Below are 20,035 nucleotides of genomic sequence, written 5' to 3' on the forward strand. Positions count from 1 at the left end.
AGAGCTGCAGCTTATATGCGTGGCATACAGATGGACAGGGGAACAAACCAAAGGGAAAAGCAGAACCAGCGATCCCAATGACTTACAGCAAGTGTCTGATCTCTGTCTTGAAGCTGGCCAGGGCCGCCTGGTGGATGCTGTTCTTGGTTATTAGAAGCTCATTTTCTAGTGCCAGCGTCAGCTCGGTCAGGTTCACCTTCCCATCCAAGCTGAAATCCAAAGCCTGTGAAACAATCCAGTGTTAGAACAGAATGTGCTTTCTTGTGCACTTGGACACAGACTGACAGAACAAACTGAGCAGGCTCAGATGAGATCTGTGCTTGCTGTGAATGGCTTTGGGTACTACAGGAAACACCTCTGGCATCTTCCTACATTGAAGTGCTGGTGCCAGCTGCGGCGATGGAAAACACCACAATGATGCTGCAAGACCAGCTGGAAATGAAGGTCCTGCTTGACTAAAGTATCAACTCTCTGGTGGGCCTAATTGCAGTGCCCTTTGAAAATATTCAAAGGCTGCAAAAAAGGGGTTGAAAGTGTTCCCAGTAAAAGAATGAGGGTGTGCAACAGAGGCAGTACAGAAGAGGTCTTTCCTTGTGAGGTCTCCACCTCTATCAGAAAGTTACTGTGATAAGTGCTCGGGATTTCCCTCAGCACAAAGCAGGACAGATGGAATACTCTGCACACACACTGCAAAACACAGCAAGCCAGGAAGAAAGCAACAGGCAGGAGGTAAGCTAAAGGCTTACCACACAAGTCTGGCTCACATAGCACTGTTAGAGAGCTGAGTTGCACACATGCAAACTCCAGCTGGGTTTTATTTGCTAGAGAGCAATGACAGAGCTTTGGATAAAGTGTTTACGGCAGCCTGGATGTGCAAAATCCACACAGACTGGAAATGCTAAGAGAAAACTGTTGTTACCATTGCCAGCAACTCAGAGATGCTCTAGGAACGAGCACGTGTGAGTGTTTGATCCCATGCACAGCTTCTAGCAGGGTGGGCAGGGAAGGGATTGACTTCAGGCACCTGATTCACAATACACAGAGCAAATGGGTAATAAAGCACTAGCTTGTAATAAAGGACTCAGCAGGTTTCAAATGCTGCTCTTGGTTCCTGCATAAGCCTTAATCCAGGCCATGTGAGCACTAACAGGTTCACAGGTGCCGTACTCAGCAATGTAAAGGCAGATTGCTTTCTACAAACACAGCTGACCTCTCTGAGCTAAGCTGGAAGCCTTATTACACCCATCATTAACTTTTGGCTCTCAGATACACACCATTTCAACAATGGACGTCACTGGGGATATCCCAGAACAGTTCTGCCCAGACTGACTTTTAGTAAGGAAAAACCCAGCTACAACCCAAAACCCCACAGAGAAGAGCCAGCAGGGCTGAGGCAGGCCTGCCATTACCTTCAGGACGTCCTGGCTGTTCTCCATGCCTTCCTGGTGCCAGCAGTCCAAGATGCCCTCCACACAGCCATAACCCATGCCATCATCCAGGCCGGAGAAGAGGCAGAACCCAACGGTGCTGGGCATGGCGGCGGGGCCTGCAGTGCGGCGGCCACTCTCATCAAAGGACTGGAGGAAAAGGGGAGAGCTGTGGGGGGTACAGGCAGACCCAGCCCCCTGCACACCCATCTGGGAAGGGCTGACGTGGGTCACGTTGCTAGCGGGGATCTAGAGATTAAGGATTAATGCTGCTGTTCCTCCCTGCCACACCAACGCCCAGCAGTGACCTGATGGGAACGCAGCACAACCCAGCGCAGTGGGCTTAAAGCGAATTGGAGAGCAGCCCAAGCTGGGAGGGAGCAGCTCTTGGAAAGGGGAGAGAACAGCAGGACAAGGGGAAATGGTTTTACGTTGAGGGAGGGCAGATGGAGGTTGGATGTCAGGGGGAAGTTGTGTGCTGTGAGAGTGGTGAGGTGCTGGAACAGCTGCCCAGAGAGGCTGTGATGCCCCGTCCATCCCTGGAGGTGTTGAAGGCCAGGTTGGATGGGGCCCTGGGCAGCCTGGGCTGCTGTGAAATGTGGAGGTTGGAGGCCCTGCATTGGTGGGTGGTTGGAGCTTCGTGATCCTTGGGGTCCCTTCCAACACTGGCCATTCTGTGATTCTGTCAAGTGGGATGTGCACAGCTGCAATCTGGAGCCAACCCCAGGCTGCCACACATCACATCTGGCAAGATGCATCCCCAAGCCCCATTATTAGAATCATTACAGCTGGAAAAGACCACTAAGATCAAGGGAGCCATCTCTCCTACCACGAGCATAAGGCCAATCCTACACCATTCTGTCCCCACAGCTTTCCCCATAGCACTCCAGCTCCACAGTGCCCTGGGGCACTCCAATCTCCCCACAGCACAGTGAACCAAGGCTCCTTGCCCTATCCCTCACCTGCATGGAGAGGTGTCTCTTCAGCTGTCGGTACGGGGTAGATGCTGAGGGTGTCAGTGGCTTTGCATTCCTAAACAAGCTGTAGAAGAAATCTTCCACACTCATAGTGCCATCCTGCTCCAGGTTATGGAGCACCTCTTCAAGCACCTGCAAGAGGCATGGGACAGAAATCAAGGCTGCTATTGCTGAAAGCACTGCAACAACATTTCTCACAGCAGACCAGCTCCTATGGTTTGAAGTTGAGGGAGAGCAGATGGAGGTTGGATGTCAGGGGGAAGTTGTGTGCTGTGAGAGTGGTGAGGTGCTGGAACGGCTGCCCGGAGAGGCTGTGATGCCCCGTCCATCCCTGGAGGTGTTGAAGGCCAGGTTGGATGGGGCCCTGGGCAGCCTGGGCTGCTGTGAAATGGGGAGGTTGGTGGCCCTGCATGGCACAGGGGGGTTGGAGCTTCGTGATCCTTGAGGTCCCTTCCAACCCGGGCCATTCTGTGTGATTCTATTCCCTAGATCTCTACAAAAAAAGGAAGAGCAAAGCAAACAGACCACAGGAGTACATCAGCCCACTGCTGGGACAGCCATCTCACAGAGCTATGCGCTGCTCAAAGCAATAGCAGCTCAAAACCAAGCTTTAGAAAGGACACCATTTCAAATCATGGCATTTTAAGATGTGAAATAACATTTTTTTTTCCCCTCTCTTTAATAAAACCGAATCTTTAATAGACTCTGCCTGGAGAACAGAAACAGCCTGCAGTTGCTTTTGACTTTGCAAAGACATATTTAAGGATATTTGAACCAATGTTTACTTCCTAGATAGAAAATTCCTCGGATTAAGGAGGTATGCTTGGAATCTGGGGTATACCTTATTGCTTAAGCAACCCCCAGCTCCACTCACCTCCCCGTCGATGTGTTGGAGCCCGAACTGCTCACAGATGGAGATGAGCTTCTTGCGGTTCAAGTGGCCATCCCTGGAGATGCCAAGGTGCTCACAGACCTCTTGCAGCTTCTCCTCCACCCATTCTGGTGTGGGCAGTGATGTGCCTTGGGAGGCATTCAAGTCGTCTGGGTTCCAGAAGCGCAGCTGCCCTGAAATGGGAGAAAAATCACCCCAGTGTATGGGGATGATCCATTAATTGCAGTGACTGCTGACAGGACATTAATGGTGCTTGCACACCACGAGGAGCTTTGTAGACCCCAGTGCACACTTGGCACGTTGAGGTATCACTACCAGCAGCAGTGTGGCTGTCAGACTCTTCCAGAAGCAGATTTAATGGCATTTAACTTCCACCACAAGCAAGGAATCCACATGTCCAAGCACGGGGCAAGCTGGGACCTCCAGGATGGAGGTGGGCTGGCAGCCCTGCTGCCCAAACCCCTGATGGAGAAGTGGTTCCTCCTCTCTAAAGGACCACAGGATTTACAGAGAAGACCTTGAATAGAGCCCCTGGAGACAAACCAGCCAAAGCATGCCCAGCTGCAAGGCCACCTCCTCATGCCTGCTGAGAAAGTGGGGCAAAACTTTGGTCCTGGTGGATGGGGCGAGGGTCAGCCAGCAGCTAGCATGGGGGAGGTGTCAGAGCAATGAGGAATTGCATGGCTTAGCCATAAGAACATCCTCACGTGCCATGGGCTTTGCTAAGAAGAGCAGAGCAGCTCACGCCAGCTCTCTGTTATGGGGTCCACCCCGAGCATCCCAACCCAAAGCACACCCTGGGATCACCCAGCTGTGCTAACGGGGAACCGAGGGCTGGCCCGTGGTGACATCTAGCGACCACCCTGCTCCTCTACAGGGACAGGACGTGTCCCAGGGGCTGCTGTGGGGACAAGGAGGAAGAACGAGCAGGAGAAGGAGTGCGCAGAGATGCTGAGACATCAGGCAGCGCCCTCGAGGAGATGCACTTTCATCACCATTCCCAGTTTGGGGCTCGCTCCCATTTCAAGCAAGGAAAGACCCGTGTGTGTGCCCGAAATTGGGCCAGGAGCTCAGCACAGCCCAGCAGCACAGCGCTGAGACCACCCTCAGGCTCCTGTGATGGTTCTCCTTTCAGCTTTGAAGCAGAACCACATCCATCTGTTTGCCCTTACCTTCTGCCTCGTACTCCTCGCTGTCCTGAGTCTTCCAGCGCTGGGGAGAAGACAAAAAGGGACCTTGAGCTGTTATGACTGCAAGACACGACACGTATGAAAGACTCCATGATCAGCATCAAACAAGCTGCAGGCTGCCAGGCTTTCATCTCCCTGCTCCCAGCAGGCAGCCCTCAGCTGTTTGATGCTGCTGCTCCTGGCACACACCGTGCTGCTGGGGGACACACCACAGCCGTGTTAGGAGCTGCCAAAGCCCTGCAGACAGCCCAGGAGAGGTATGCTGGCAGAGAGCAGCAGGGCCCAGCAGCTCGATGGGGAGGGAACGAGAGATTTGCTGGCTTTTGAACTCTCCACGTTGCCTTCTTAGCAATATTGATGGATGAGACAGTGGGGATGCAGCAAAGACTGCGCTGTGCATAGGAATCATCTGAATTTGCATCACCCATTCCTTGCAGCACCTGATTTCCTGCTGCACATTGAGTCCTGCAGCCCACATGGATCCCACACACAGACAGCTGGCTTGGCAGAGCACAGGCAGAGCCCACCTAGAGCCTCAAACATCCCCCTCCATGGACAGCCCTATGGCACACACTCTCAGGGTGGTTTCACATCACCTCACACCAGCTGCAGAGCCCGACCATCCCAGGCAACCACAGCAAGTAATTAAGCCGCAACAATCTCACATGAGCACCACAGGGACATCTGCTCCCAGAGCTCACACAGTGTGGAAGATGGGGATTTCACTGCTTTGTGCATCCCATCTTGCAAGCAGGGACGCATCTGCCTGCAGAGCATAGGGCCAACAGCATGAGCTTGGCCCAACCTGAGCATCCTGCCTCCTCTGCCTCCCTTGTACCAGCTGAGGGTCTTTGCTAGCACGCAATGCTCAGCAATTTAATCTCCCAGTCCAGCAACAGCATCAGCAGATGTTACTCCTGCATTACAAGCGTGTCCTTGCGCGTGCATGGGACCGACAGACTTAAAGTCAAAGTCACTCAGGACATAAAGAGGCTCTAAATCATCCTACAGAAGTTCAACACGCCTCATTCAGATTACAGCTAAAAGCCATTAATCTACAGCGTTGCCGTGGAAACCGGATTAGGTCACTGTACTTTTTTAGCCCTGCTGCCGGATGAAGGAACGGCTGCCGCCAGCAGCCCCACGCGGCCCTTTGCTGTGGGGCCAGGGCAGGAGGCTGGGGGATCCCAGAGAGGGGGAGATCAGCCTTTGTGCCCCTGTAAGGCTGCAGGCAGAGATGGGTTGGCACAAGCAGGGCTGGAGCTCAGCTGGGTATTCGGGACAAAGCCAGGGACGTAAATAACACCACACTGGAAAGCTGTGGATTTTGGCCTCAAGCAGAGCTGCCTGGCTACAGCCACAACTGAGGCATTGGGGTGGGCAGATCCCTGTTTTGCTCAACAGATGATGGATGCAGTCAGTGGGGATGCATTTGGGTCTGGACTGGGGGGGTTCTTGGAGGTCTTCATGGAATCCTAGAATTGCTCAAATTGGAAAAAACTGGGAAAGACCTTAAAGATCATCGAGTCCAACTTCATCCTAACCGTCCTGCCCCAACTCTCACAACCCTCTGCTAAATCATGGCCCTGAGCACCACATCCAAACGGTTTTTAAGCACGTCCAGGGATGGTGACTCAACCACCTCCCTGGGCAGCCCATTGCAGTGCTTCACAACCCTTCCTGCAAAGAAGTTTGTCCTGACATCCAACCTAAACCTCTCCTGGTACAACCTGAGGCCTTGGTCTTTTCCCCAGTCTGAATGATTTCATGCTTCGGGGAAGCCAGAAAAGAAGAGCCTGGTGCTCATCTTCAGAGGGGCAGCGATGCCATTAAAGATCAGTGCATTCCCCATCACCCCTGGGAGCTGCTGCCACGTCTGGGGGCCCTTTGTTTGATGGGGAAGCTTAGGGTGGGCACAGTGGGAGGACAAAAGGGGCTGGCGTGCCCCCCTGTCCCACACAGCATTGTTCCCAGCCCTGCAGCTGGATGTGGGTCACACACATCAGCGGCTGCGTGCAGGACTGGGATCCCAGGAATGCATTATCCCAGCGGCGCGTGCTCGGCTGCCCGAGGAGCAGATGGCCACAGCTTTCAATGCTCCCATCCTGCAGCCCGGGGCCCGGCGAGCATCTGCAGCCTGTGCCGTTTGCTCGCGGTGGCCTCTCCCCATAATAACTTAGCAACCTCTCCCACCCTGCCATCTGCTTCTGTGAGACAGACCTTTGTTCTCCCCCAGAATATATGGCTAATTAAAATGATGATCAGGAGCACACACACTGAGCGCAAGGTGATCCCCCGTGCCTGTCCTGACAGCCCCTATTTCATCCTCCTGCGTCTGCCTGGGGATGAGCTCAGAGCCCAGCAGGCTCTGCAAGGAGTGCTAGAAGGCAGCACAACTCCACAGCCCAACCCTACGGGTTACCCTCAGCTGCAAAGCAGAGCATCAACAACTGTGGCTTTGGGGAGAGTGAGCACAACGCTGAGCTGCCGTTTGCAGATCCTGATTTGTACAGGATAAGGCTCTGGTACAGCCCTGTGGTTTGGGACAAGGCAGCCCTCATCTCCTCTCCCATAACGAAGCCACACCAGACAGCCCTCTCCCTGCAGAGGGGAACAAACAGATGTCCGGGGAACAGATGGGGCAGGCACTGCTGCCACATCCCAGTCCCATCCCTTGGGTTTCTATGAGCTTCTGCCTCCTGCAATGAAGGAGGGACCTTTCCCAGAGCGGAGCCCAGCAGCTGGGAAGGACATGACAGATGCCTGGTGCTGAGGTCTGGAAATCAGCACAGCCTGGGAATGAGGCACATTTGACCACATACCTGGGGATACGATGCTTGAGACCCCACAGCCACTGAACCCCAACCTTGCACCATCACACCAGGCAAAAAGGAAACTAAAACAAGGCCAGCATTCTCCAGGCATGCTTGGCCAGCTCTATGCCACTACGGCCTGAAAGCCCAACAGAATCTGTCACTCGCCCCAAGACTTTAGGATCATAGAATCATTCAGGTTGGAAAAGACCTCTCAGATCCCCAACCCCAACCACCCCACCATGCCCACAACCCTCAGTGCCACATCTCCATCACTCTGGAACACTCCCAAGGATGATGCCCCCACCGCTCCTGGGCAGCTGTGCCACTGCAGCACCGCTCTCCTGAGAAGCAATCTCAAATGACAACTGGGGCTGGAGATGAGCAGCTTCAACCACTGCAAGCGTTCATGCTGCATTTCCAGGGGCTTTCACGGTTGCACCTCCAACAGCACCGCATCCTAACGCTGCCAGAGCCACTCATTCCTCATTACCCATTAGCACACAGCCTGGTGACAGTGCTGAATTCAGCTCTGATTGCTCCAGTGGTTCCCAGAAAGTCACCAGGGATGGATGTGGCAGAGAAGCCCCGGGCAGCTGCTGATCTCCACAGACTGGCCCTCCTCAGCTCTGTCAACATGAAATGAGAGGCTGAGAGGGAAGGAAGCTGCTCAGACAGAGCCTGAGCCCTTCTAATTGGCACCGCTTGAGAGCAAGCGCCAATTAAGCCACACTGCCCCAGTTCTCAGGCTGGCAAAACACCCCAAGCTGGAGACAAACTCACAGAGCAGTCAGCAGCAAGTTCATACACACCGCAGGAAAGAACTGCTGGATGGGATGGGCCCCAAAATGTTGGGGACTATTCAAGCACTGACAGCAGCCAGCACTTCAGCCCCAGGCTGCAAACAACCAATGCCTGCGTATAACAGGAGAATCATCTTCTGGAGCCAAGAAAATAGCACCGATAAAGATGAGAAGTAGGGATTTCACACATTTATCCTCTTTTTTGGCTCAAGGTGCGAGGGAATTATCACTCCATCCATCCAAAGGAGCGCAATGGGAGGCAGCGCCAGGAGTCTGTGCTCCCTGTTGGCAGTTGGGTACCAATTTAGTTAATTGGCTGACCTTGTTAATGGGCTAGCCCTCTACACCTACTCAACAGCTGAAACAGAGGAATAAAATTAGAGTGGCCTCTATCGAGGGCATCACTTCCCTGGAGGAGGTGGGTGGATTCGCACTGATTTCCAGGTCAGGGCAGCACTGGGAGATAGAAGAGCATCCCCACAGCTTTGTGAAGATCTGCTTCACAGAATTAGCAATCAGGAAAAAAAAACTTCTCCGAAAGAGCAGGCAGGCTCTGGCACAGCTACCCAGCTGTGGTGGGGTCACCGTCCCTGGTGGTGTCCAAGAAACACAGAGATGGGGCACTGATCAGTAGACATGGTGGAGTGGGGATCTTGGAGGTCATTTCCAGCCTCAATAATTCTATGGAACGTTCTCCCTTTCTCTTGCAGGGAGGAGCATGCTTGTGTGCGGGGCAGCTGCAGAGCCCAGAAAGAGCAGAGTGACGCCAGGAAGGGGAGGGGAAAGCAGCTGCATTTCTCCCTCCTACTGGAAAACTCCTACCACGCACCGAGCGCTGAATTGACAATGGCTGGCAGGCCTGCAGCAGGCTGGAAGGGACCCAGCTCCAAGGAAATGCTGCTGGGGCAGCCTGCTGCCAAGCTGGGAGGGGAGATGTGGGTTAGATACAAGGGGAAATCCTTCACCCAGACAGCAGTGAGGGCAGCAGTGGCTGCCCCATCCCTAGAGGTGCCCAAGGCCACGGATGGGTCCCGGGCAGCCTGAGCTGGGTCCCTTCCCACTTCCCACCCAGCCATGCTGTGGTTCATGGCCACAGCTGGCTTTCCACAGGTGAGCTGATGGATGGGGATGCTCCTTCTGCTGGCATACCCCCAGCCACACAGCGTGGCTCACAGCCCGCACTGAATTGCTGGCCAGGACGTGGGTAGCACACATCACCGTGCCCACAGCCACCCTGCTCACCTCCTCACGGCCGCTGGTTGTGATGTGTGGAGGCTGCACTTCCTCTCCCAGCGGCTCGAGGACAGTCACCTCAGCAAAGTCCTCCACAGACTGCTGGAACTCCGGCAGCGACCGGCGGCCGTAGCGCTTGTTGCCTTTGATGTATTTGGGCTGCGCTTCTGGGGAGCAATCTGCAAAGGTGGAGAGCAAAGGGAGTTGGTGACAGGTTAGAGTTGCTCCTACTGATGGAACAGCCACTGTTGCAGAGATCAGCAGGCTCTCTGCCTTTCTCACCCTTCTGCTCGCAGAATCATTCTGATAGGGAAGATCCCCATGCCCACTCCATCCCACCACATCCCCCAGTGCCACATCTCCACAGCTCACAGGCTGTTCTGGACCCCAGCACTCCCTGCCCAGTTAAGGTGCTGGGGTAACCCATCCCCAGTGCCACCTCTGCCTCAGATCACGACGTTAATTAGGCCTTTCCTCCTTGCACTAATCTTCATTAGCAGCAATGGGCAAGTTTAACAAGGGATAGCAACCCACTCGGGCAGCAACAGAGACCCACAATGCCTGGACACATGAATGACCTCCACTGCTTTCCTTTCAATCACTACTGGATTAAAAGTGTGAAAACAGCCAAAGGAGTGGAAAAAAACCTGAGCAAATATGGAGGCAAACATGCCCCGAGGGGCCCAAAAGAAGCAGCTGATGCAGGGCAGGTCCCGACCCATGCACACTGCCAGCTGCAGCATCCAAATAACCCTCTGGAGCTGCCATCTAATTACAGGGGGCTTCATGGCCCCGCTCACATTCCCCATCTCAGCTTCCCCCAGCAACCTCCTGCCTCCAGGGACTGAATTATCCTCCAGCGCTTGCGGTCAGGGATCAAAACAAAACAAAAATAAACAAACAAGCACATTTTTGGGCTATTTTCAGTGCGAGTCATTGGACGGCTGGAGCAGGGGGCGAATTAACCAGAGGACCAAATTAACCAGGGATTCAATTAGGGGAAAAGGCTCTCCACCACACTTCGTTTGCTAACCTCACCGTCAAAACCCCCGCAGGATTTCTCTCAGCTTTGTTTCCTGCTACTTGCAGCACACGGCGGCTGCTGAAAATTTTATTTGCACAGAGCTCTGCTACAAAACAAATGCAAGAGTGCTGTACTAACAAGGAGCAGGGAAGCTGTTCCATCACTGGGATGCAGCCAGCGGGTCTCCAAACCCCCCTGCCTAACTGCCTCCTTGGATAATATTCTTTCAGATACGGGGAGAAGGCTTCAAGCTTGTTAGAGGAAAAAATATTCCACGACTTAGCTATGCAATGAATTATAAAATACACAGGGCTTGGAGGCCTTTGATTCCTCCCGCCTCGCGCTCCATCCATCCATATTGCAGCTCTAGGGAACAAACCCGGCGCCCGTGTTTGAACAAGGCCATCCTAACGAGATTTGCTGCAGCTGGGACTCGCACATGAAAGTTGCCTGATGAAGTGTGCCGATAGAAAAACCGCAACGAGGCAGGCTGATGAAGGGAGAGCCCGAGAACAAAAGCAAACCTTATCGCTCCTATTAAAGCCTGCCCGACGGTGAACAATCTCCACCGAGCAGCTCGCTCTGAAATGCTAAATAGCCGTGGCTGCCCGTGCACCCGTTGGTTTCTTCCATGCAAAACAAAACAAAAAAAAGGCTTTGGGGGCTTTGTTTTGTTTGTGATAAATACATTTCCTTTGCTGAGATGGAGGCGCAGCTCAGTGCGGTCTGTCTATGGGAAGACGGAGGGGAAAAGGAGCAATTAGGTGATAATGAAGCTATCGCTAGATTTTTCTTCTGCGTTTCCTGATGCTGAGACAAATCACATCTTGGCCACGTCAAGCCACGTCTTGGCTGCGTTTAACCATGGCTGCAGTGAGTACCAAACCCAGACATGCATGGAAACCCAGGTGCCTTTATGCCGGGTCGCTTTGCAAGCCTTTCAACAGCAGAATGGAGATGATTCTTTTTGTTGTTTCTTTGTTTTTTAAGCATTTGGAAGCCAACAGCTGATTTACCTCTCCCCACTTTGCCTACGGTCCCTTTCATCTGAGGTCCCTTTCATCTGAGCACCGTGTGCTCATTTTTCCTTCTCCTTTGAGGAGTTCTAAGGCCTGGGAATGTCTCCAGGAGGGATGGGCGACCTCCACAGCCTGAGATGGGAGCAGGAAGTTGGCCTACACCCTGCAGCACTCCAACACCTGAGCCCATCAAACACAGGCAGCCCATCCCTGAATCACAGAACCAAGAATGGGTCAGGTTGGCAAAGAGTGCTGAGACCAACAAGTCCAACCTCTATCCCACCCTCACCATACCCACTCATAGAATCAATAACACTGGGGAGGACCACTAAGGCCAACCACCAACCCATCACCTGTGCCCACCAAGCCGCATCCCTCACTAAACCATCACCAAATTCTGTTTGTAGACCCACTGCTCTTCTCTTAATGCTGGTTTACAGAAGCAACCCATGCTTCCCAAGCACAAAGAGCTGCGCTCAGCTCCCCGTTCCCAGCCAAAACTGGTGAGGAAGGATGGTTAAGGGCTTCTGGATCCACACCTGCTCCAAAGGTACATAGGGAAACAGAAGGGGGATGCCAAAAATCACTGCTTCAGATGCACACAGGACAGACCTGTGCTATTAACCCTAAACTCACAACCATGGAGGGCTGCTCCTGTGCCCCACAGGGCAGATGGGAGAGGGATGCTCAGCACAGCCCTTATCAGCCACACACCAACAAGCCACTGGGAGATGTGGAAAGGAAACAAGAAGTAGAAAAAAAAGAAAGGACAAATACTCCCTGCTTCCTATAGCCCTCAGCAAGCCATAGGCTCTGTAAAACACAGACATCAGAGCCTGTCTAATTAAACACTAGGGGTTTTCTTACCTGGCCTCCCTGAGTGCCCTGAAGGCTGCGAGAGCTCACAAGCCAGCACCTGAGCTCCCTGCCCTGTGACACGGCCACCCAAAACCCTCCTAAAGAAATCAGGCCAGCTGCAGCTCCCAAGAACGCCCCCATTTCAGCACTGCAGACAGAAGGCATCCATTCTGCAGCTCCCCTCCCACCAACCTCCCCTCCCTGGGGTTACACGTCGCCACGGTTGGAGATTTCCACTTGATTCTCTGCCTTTCTGCATGAGATAAATCATTTCCCAGCCCGCTCTGCCCCCAGAGCTGGGGATTCATCCTGCCCTCCTCACACAGCACAGGGAGCTCTCCTGGATGCAGCATCACAAAGCTGTGCACAAAAGAGTTGGGTTACATTTGAGGAGGAGGAGGAAGGCAGTCGCCCTGAAATCTGGAGGCAAACAGAGGCAAAATTAATTTCTTTGCTGCTGAAGATTTGGAAGGCAGGAATCCTCCTGGCCACAGCAGACAGCAAATCGTATTACAGACGGGATTGGCTAAATCCTAATCCCTGAGGATACCAGGTATTGTCTGAACAACTCCTTGTCCCTGCTTCAAGCTTTGGGCTCTGCAACCAAGGCAGAGAGCAGCAGGGACACACAGCCAGAAAATTCAAGTGCCTGTACCCAAATCACCTCCATCCCAATGCCTTTATGCCCCATGTGAGTCAGCTTGCAGACCTCTGCAAACCTACAAGCAACCCTTCTCTACCATGCATGATTCCTGCAAGTCATCCAGCCCAGCTCCCTGCTGGGAGGGCAATGCTGTTGTCCCCATGGGAAGAACAAGCAAGCATCCCTCGTAACCTGGCTGACATCACCATGCTCTCTAATTTGTCCTGCGTGCTTCCATAATCCCATGCCCCACCCAGGTAATCCCTCCTACCCAGGCTGCTAATGCACAGATCTGACTTCTTTTTAAATAACAATTGATTTTTTTCTTTTTTTTCCTTTCTATTTTCTTCCCCCCCTTTCAATCCCTTCTATTATCCCTGGACAACCTGTGCACAGCAGGCCCATGCACAGAGCATCGCTGGTCCTACAGCAGCAGCATCCCCCCTCAGAGCCCATCCCTGCACCCATCTCCCCACGGTTCATTCATGCTTGTCACTCACTGAAGACCCATTCTGAAAGCATTCTGCTTTTCCCACACCCACTGCCCCCAAGCCACGTCACTTCCAAGCAGCTGGGTCCCCATCTCCAGCCTCCCCAAAGGGGACAGAATCACAGAATGGCCTGGGTTGCTAAGGACCACAATATTCATCTAGTTTCAACTCCCTGCTATATAGCGCACTGTTGCCAGACCAGGCTGCCCAGAGCCACATCCAGCCTGGAACAGCAGCTGGCAGGGAGCTCTGCTCTTGGTGCAGCAGAGCCTGCAGCCCTCATATCTCATCCTTTTGCCAGTGTGCCCTTCAGAGAGGGAACTGAGCTTTGCCAAGGAAAAATACTACTAAATCAGACCAGCATCTCTCCCTCCTGTTCTTCCTCTCCAAAAATAGGGAAACCCTACCGATCTCTTCTGCAGGAGCTGCTTTAGCATCACACAGCCATCCTGGTTCCCTTTTCCCAGCCTGTGGGCAGCACCATGGCCCCCCAGCACCAATGCTGCCACTTCCTCACAGCATGGCAAGCAAGCCTTAAAGCTCAGCCTTCCCCAATTACATTTTCATTTCAATCACACGCTGCAGAGCTCTAACTCAGTCTTTCCCCAGCCTGGGGCTGGCTGCAGCACCGGCATTCTGTGCTCACTGACAGTTTGACACCGACAGCACAGAGCAGCTTGTTCTCCCAATCTCAGGTTTGATCTAAATTAAAAGAAGCAAAGACTTCAGCGTTAACCAACCTGTCACATCGCATTAAAAACAAATGCCTGCAGGGCCCACCCGTGCTGTGCTCCTTACCTGCAGCACAAGCCCTTTGATTACCACCATGCTGACACATGTCCCCAAGGTGGGCTCCTCTTGGGGGCTGCCTTTGTCATTTTTGCATTAACAACCCCAAATTTAGCCATTTCTGGAAGACTTTCTTTTAATATGTCTCCATTTAAACAAAGCCAGTGCTCCTCAGCTCCTCACTGCCCAGTAGATGTGTGACACTGGGCTCGTTCTGGTCAGCAGGGCTGCCTCCCAGTTCCTCTCCATTGAGCTGGGAGGGATTGCAGCCAACCCAACCCCCCCCAAGGCCCCAATAAATCTCCCTCCAGCCTCACTAAGGGATGCCTGGTGTGAGAGCTGTCAGCACCCATCACCCTTGAAGCATGGAGAGCTTCAGAAATGAGAGGGGAAAAAAAAAAAAAGAAAATAAAACCTATCTACTGCATCTCTCAAGTCCTACATTATTATTATTATTATATTTTTTTTTATAGCTTCTGCAGGAGGGGAGCTGTCGCCTTGCTGACTGGCTGTGCTATGGATGTTAGATGTGCAGAGGTGACACGAGAGCAGACCTGGAGCCCCCTCACCCCCAGCCCAAGCTGTTTTCTCCTCCAGGGCTTTCACACCCCACAGGCAGTGCTATGGATTTAGGATTGACACAGAGGGGTGCAGCAGCAAGCCTCAGCCCTCAGCTTGGGCTGGAGCTCAGCCCTGCTTCCCAGCACACCAGAGCTGTCACCTCATCTCCTGCCAGGGTCTAAAATACCCATATTTGAAAGGTGTGAGGAAAACAAAGCAAAGAAGAATAAAGGATGGTGGTCAGCACCCTGTGCTTCCTCCAGCCAGCCCCAACCTGGCTCATTCAGAGGGCTTGGAGAAGAGAAAGCTCCAGGAAGACCTCATGGTGGCCTTCCAGTGCTTGAAGGGAGCAGATAAACAGCAGGGGAACGGCTGTGTGTGAGGGTGGATGGTGATGGGACAAGGGGAATGGTTTTAAAGTGAGACAGGGGAGGTTTGGGTTGGATATGAGGAGGAAGTTTTTCAGCCAGAGGGTGGTGAGGCACTGGCACAGGTTGCCCAAGGAGGCTTGAAGGTTCCTTCCAAACCAACCCATTCTAATCCTATCATTTCAGCACTGAAACAGTTGTTGTTCCGAGTGCTTCTGTGAGAACTACCCAAGAGCTATTTTAGGTAATTGGAGCACTTACCTGGCTCTTGGAAGTGCTCTTCATTTGACAGTGTTCTGGACAAGATGAGGATAAGTGCTTCCTTGAACTGATCAAAGTGGACCTGTGGATAGAAAAATGAGATGAACGGGTGCAGATAATTGAGTATCGGTCTGACAACCCATCAGCACTGCAAACATTCAGTGTTAGCACAGGACAACCCAAAGCCACAACTTGAATGCATTTGTAACCTTTTCCCATTAAGCAGACAGCTGAAATAATCATAGAATCCTTGAGGGTGGAAGAGACCACTACAGTCATCTTAGTTTGTCCATAGCAACCAGAGGACCATGGGGAGCATCCCAAGTTGGAAGAAACCCACAAGGATCATCGCAGGGAGGTTGGATCAGATGGCCTTTAAAGGTCCCTCCCAACTCAACCCATTCTGTGGTTGGGTTGCAGAGGAGCTGCAGTGTCCTTTGCAGTCACGCAGGGGAATCTGAGCAATCCCAGCCATGCACTGGCACCAGGTGATGCTGTCAGGGTGAGATGGAAGGCTGGGGACAGCTGGGCTCAGCAGTGAGGCAGAGCTGGCTGCCTGTTGGGGCTGGAGAAATCCTTGGAGAATTTTTAGCCTTCAACAAGGGACTTTATGCCTAGAGAAACAGAGGATGCTATTGCTGGCAGTCAGGTGCTGTAGATGCGGTGCTGCCGGAGCTGCAGCCAGAGCAGATTTTAATGCTGTCAGGGAATGGATGAGCAGCAAAGCTCAAGTGTGAATCACAGAATCATTGGAAAAGACCTCTGAGATCCCCAGCCCACCCCACCGTGCCCACATCCCTCAGCACCACACCTCCACCACTCTTGGACACCTCCATGGACAGTGACCCCACCACGCAGCCCCATGCCCATCACTGCTGCCTTCCTGAACACCTGGAGTCATTCAGAACCTCATCAAGGAGGCCTTCTCTGAATACCAACTGCTGCCATTCGTTTCACAACATGAAGCATGTTGTGAACATGGAGCATGAATAAAAGATGAGAGTTGGAATAAAATGTCCTCCTTCCCCCCAAGATCTGCTTGGGGACAGCAGGCAGAGCCACCCCTTGGTCAGGCACAGGTTCTGGCTGGGTCCTGGAGGCAGCAGGGAAAAATTAATAGGAGTCACTGGGTGTCACTTGTGCAAATGGGATGAGCTGTGGAGCTGAACCAGGAGCAGGGGGGAGAAGGAGGGGAGGGGAAGGAGGGCAGGGCTGCAGCTGCACGTGGGCAGATGGCTGCAATTTGACCGTGACCACAGCCAAAGACGCTCCTGGAAGATTAGGCTGCAAGGCTGGGGTTGGGAATCCTTCAGTGCTCCTGGATTTCAAATGCAAATGGGCAGCACAGACACAAGAGGCACACTCACAGGTGGCCCTTAATCACAGAATCATTAAGATTGGAAAAGACCTTAAGATCATCTAGTCCAACCACCCATCTACCACCAACATTGCCCACTAGCCACGTTCCTAAGCACTACATGTACGTATTTCTTGAGCACAGTGCTCCCGCAAAGCCAAGGGGCAGAGGGAGGTGGCACATGGATGCACCAACAGCCCTGCAGAGAGCCCAAGTGCCTTTGGGGCAGCAGCACCCGGCTTCAGGATGGATGCACCATGAGAGCTGGGGGGTATTTCCCTTCCTGTTTGACCTGCTGGAGAACATCAAGCAAATCCCAGCAGCCAGCAAGCCAGGAAAAGCAGCGTCTGCTTGCGCCATGCACCCGACCTTGAGCGCTGGAGGGATGTACAAAGAACATGCCTAGAAAATTGCAGCTGCTAGAATTAGTGCTGTGCTCAAGCACAAGCCAGGCAGGGAAACCCATGGGACAGCAAAGCCACAAGCTCCAAAATAGCTCATGCTACAGAAAGTGAGGCTTTGCCACTGCTCCCAGCACCACTCTCCTCCAATGACATGCAGCAAGCACCAGTGACATCAGCAGTGGACACAGCCCTCCCAAAGCAGCCTCAGCCACAAGCCAGCCCTGCCAAAGCCTGTACAAGCCAAAGGCAGAACGTCTGCAGCAGCAAAACACCAGGAGGGCGTTTAAAGTTTAATGCTCTTTTTGACACGCTTGGCTGAACGTGGGGTATTTTGGGACCTGGAGCTGCAGGACTGGCCGTCTGTGCTGTGCTGGGTGACAATGGCAGCATGTGTGTGCCCTGCTGGGATGGGGCTGGGGTCAGCACCACATCCCACTGTCTGCATCAGGACTTGGGAAGGGCCGTGTTGGGCTGAGAAGGGACGGCCACCAAGGAGCGCTCCAGGGAGGTGCCCAACATTCCCCAACCCCACAGCTCCAGAAACGTGGAGATGTGGCCCTCATGGAGATGGGAGAGATGGGGAAACACGGGGGCCTCATCCAACATGAGTGATCCCACAGCTCACATCCCTGCTATCCCTGCAGTGCTGCTCCATGTTAGCTGCTCACTGACACGAGGGGCAAGCAGGCAGAGTGCCCAGGAATGCCAGGAATTGCTGCAAGCATCGCAGAATGGCGTGAGAAGAAGAACCAGGGACGGCCCAGCAGTGCTGTAAGGATTTGCACAGCCCCACCGGACTGCAGCAATAATCCCCAGCAGCCTGCACAAAGCCAGCAGCAGCACGTGCACCTCTTTGGTGCTGGGATGTGGGGATGCTCCCCCCGGCCCCAAGCATTCAGCCCCAGCACAAAAGGCAGCACGTGGCCACGCCAACTCCCCGCCGCTCCGCAGACAAAACGTTCCCCAGAGCCTCCCCAAGAAATAAAGCCCAGGAACAAAGCAGCGTGGCCCACGGGCAGGTGCAGATCTCCCCAGCAGAACATGAAATAGAAACGACCCAAGCTTGTGGGAAGCCGGTAGGAGGGATGGGGTGAGCATGCCCCATACTTGGAGTGCTCTCAGCAGGGGCTCGACACCCTGATGCTTCCATCTACGAGGACACAGCCACGGCATAATGTCAATTTGCAAAGCACAGAGCAGCTGGGGGATGTGTGAGCCAGCAGGATGCTGCGACCCCAAAGGAGGAAGGAGCCATTTCCTACCAGCAGCTGCATGGGGACACCAGGAAATGCGGATGGAGGTGGCTCAGGTGGCCACCATGGAGTCTGATGGCATTCTCAATGTGGTGGCATGTACTCCCACCACAGCTGTTGTCCACAGCAGCTTAAGTCACCCATGGCAGTGGGCTGGAACTGAATGGGTTTCAAGGTCTCTTCCAACCCAACCATTCTGTGGTTCTTTGAAATCAGAAGCTCAAGCCCTGGCTTTAGGTCCCCATAACCTTCCAAGGACTCAAGGAAGTGATTGAGGCTGGAGACAGCACAAGCAATGCTGAGCATGAAGTGATGGCATCGGAGAATTTTGGTGGGGAGAAACTCCGTGCAGTTGGCTCCATCTGGGGACAAACGTTACAGTTGGCAGTTTTCTCCTCTCCCATTATAGCTCACCTTCTGGAGGCTGTCTCATGCTCACCCTATCCTCACACAGTGGAGCAGCAGTGCAAACACATGGCTGGAGCTGGGCTGCACACAGCCCAGTGACCAAAGCAAGAAACTCTGGCTGCCCTGGAGATGTCTGAGGCCACGGATGGGGCTATGGGCAGCCTGAGCTGCAGGGGGGCCACCCAGCCCATGACAAGGATGGGGGTCTTTGAGGTCCCTTGCAACCCAACCATTCCACAACTCCATGAAACACATCCTTATCATGCACACAGCAAGGACCACGTCCACACAGTAATACAACCCCAGCCTTACCCTGCCTAGGAGGTTGCCCTGGAGCAGGGTCTGCTGCAATGCCGGGGCCACCTCCTCCAGGTGCAGTACATGGCACAAGTCAGTGAGCTCCTCCTGCCCCAGCGACCCCGTGCCCGTGCTGTCAAAGCTGTCAAAGAGCTCCTTGAGGCGGGCTTCATACTGGTCCTGCTCAGCTTCATCCATCCCATAGCCTGCCAGGCTCACCTGGGGGGAGAAACACAGAGGTAAGGATTCCCATGGCACAGCACAAAGAAAACCCCAAGGGCTGATATGGAGGCAGCTTTGCTCCATGGTGCATACCATTTGCATCCATGTTTGCTTGCATTAAGCCACCCCAGTAGCCTCCTGGGTGAAGCCAGGAGCAACGCACTGCAAAGGCTCAGTGGGAAAACATAGTGAGGATCTGGGGGATCTTGCACCTTGCTGGGTGATTTGCAGGTACGTATGGCCACTATACTGAGGGCTACACCCCAAAATCCACAGGGCTGCCATCATCCAGTCGTGAGCTTCCCTCTGCACATGGATCTCATGGCACGTGGGAGCAGAGCATGCACCCCAAAGCAGCACTTCTCCTGTTGTTGGCATGTGCTCAGGGGACACATCCACGCTGGATCACTGCCCTGACCATGTCACAGCACTGGGCTGCAGGGACCTGAGGTCAAATCCTGCCTGGAGCAATTGGCACCGAGCACAGGACACTGTGAGGTAGCAGTGCTGGAATCTGGAACATGGAGCATCCCAACCCCAGGGATTTACTTTGGAAGGGGGAGCAGAGAGTGAGATTTCCTGTCCAAGCTGAGGACTTGACTGGCATCCTTTGATTCTGGCTGCAGGGTTTCCCTCCTGGCTCAGGAGGTCAGCAGCAGAACCGATGCCGTAACACAACCGCAGGGTCATGCCAGCAACCCAGGCACAGGTTATAGGGCTGTACCTGAGATGCAACCCAATTCCA

The 20,035-nt window shown here is 53.5% G+C and overlaps 1 protein-coding gene across 4 annotated transcripts in view; it reads right to left on the minus strand.

Moving 5' to 3' along the window:
* The window catches only part of NIN (ninein), a 53,823-nt gene that overhangs the window by 30,518 nt on the left and 3,270 nt on the right, over positions 1–20,035 (minus strand). For all 4 annotated transcript variants that reach the window (XM_048949114.1, XM_048949110.1, XM_048949111.1 and 1 more), the window contains exons 2-9: positions 19,084–19,287; positions 15,350–15,431; positions 9,345–9,514; positions 4,469–4,508; positions 3,279–3,469; positions 2,390–2,536; positions 1,410–1,577; positions 87–223 (exon numbers count right to left, since the gene is read on the minus strand). In XM_048949114.1, the coding sequence (XP_048805071.1) occupies positions 87–223; positions 1,410–1,577; positions 2,390–2,536; positions 3,279–3,469; positions 4,469–4,508; positions 9,345–9,514; positions 15,350–15,431; positions 19,084–19,266 (1,118 nt within the window). In that variant the 5' untranslated portion in view covers positions 19,267–19,287. The remainder of the gene's footprint in view (positions 1–86; positions 224–1,409; positions 1,578–2,389; positions 2,537–3,278; positions 3,470–4,468; positions 4,509–9,344; positions 9,515–15,349; positions 15,432–19,083; positions 19,288–20,035) is intronic.

This window comes from Lagopus muta, chromosome 6, assembly GCF_023343835.1.
Source record: "Lagopus muta isolate bLagMut1 chromosome 6, bLagMut1 primary, whole genome shotgun sequence".
Classification (NCBI taxonomy): domain Eukaryota; kingdom Metazoa; phylum Chordata; class Aves; order Galliformes; family Phasianidae; genus Lagopus; species Lagopus muta.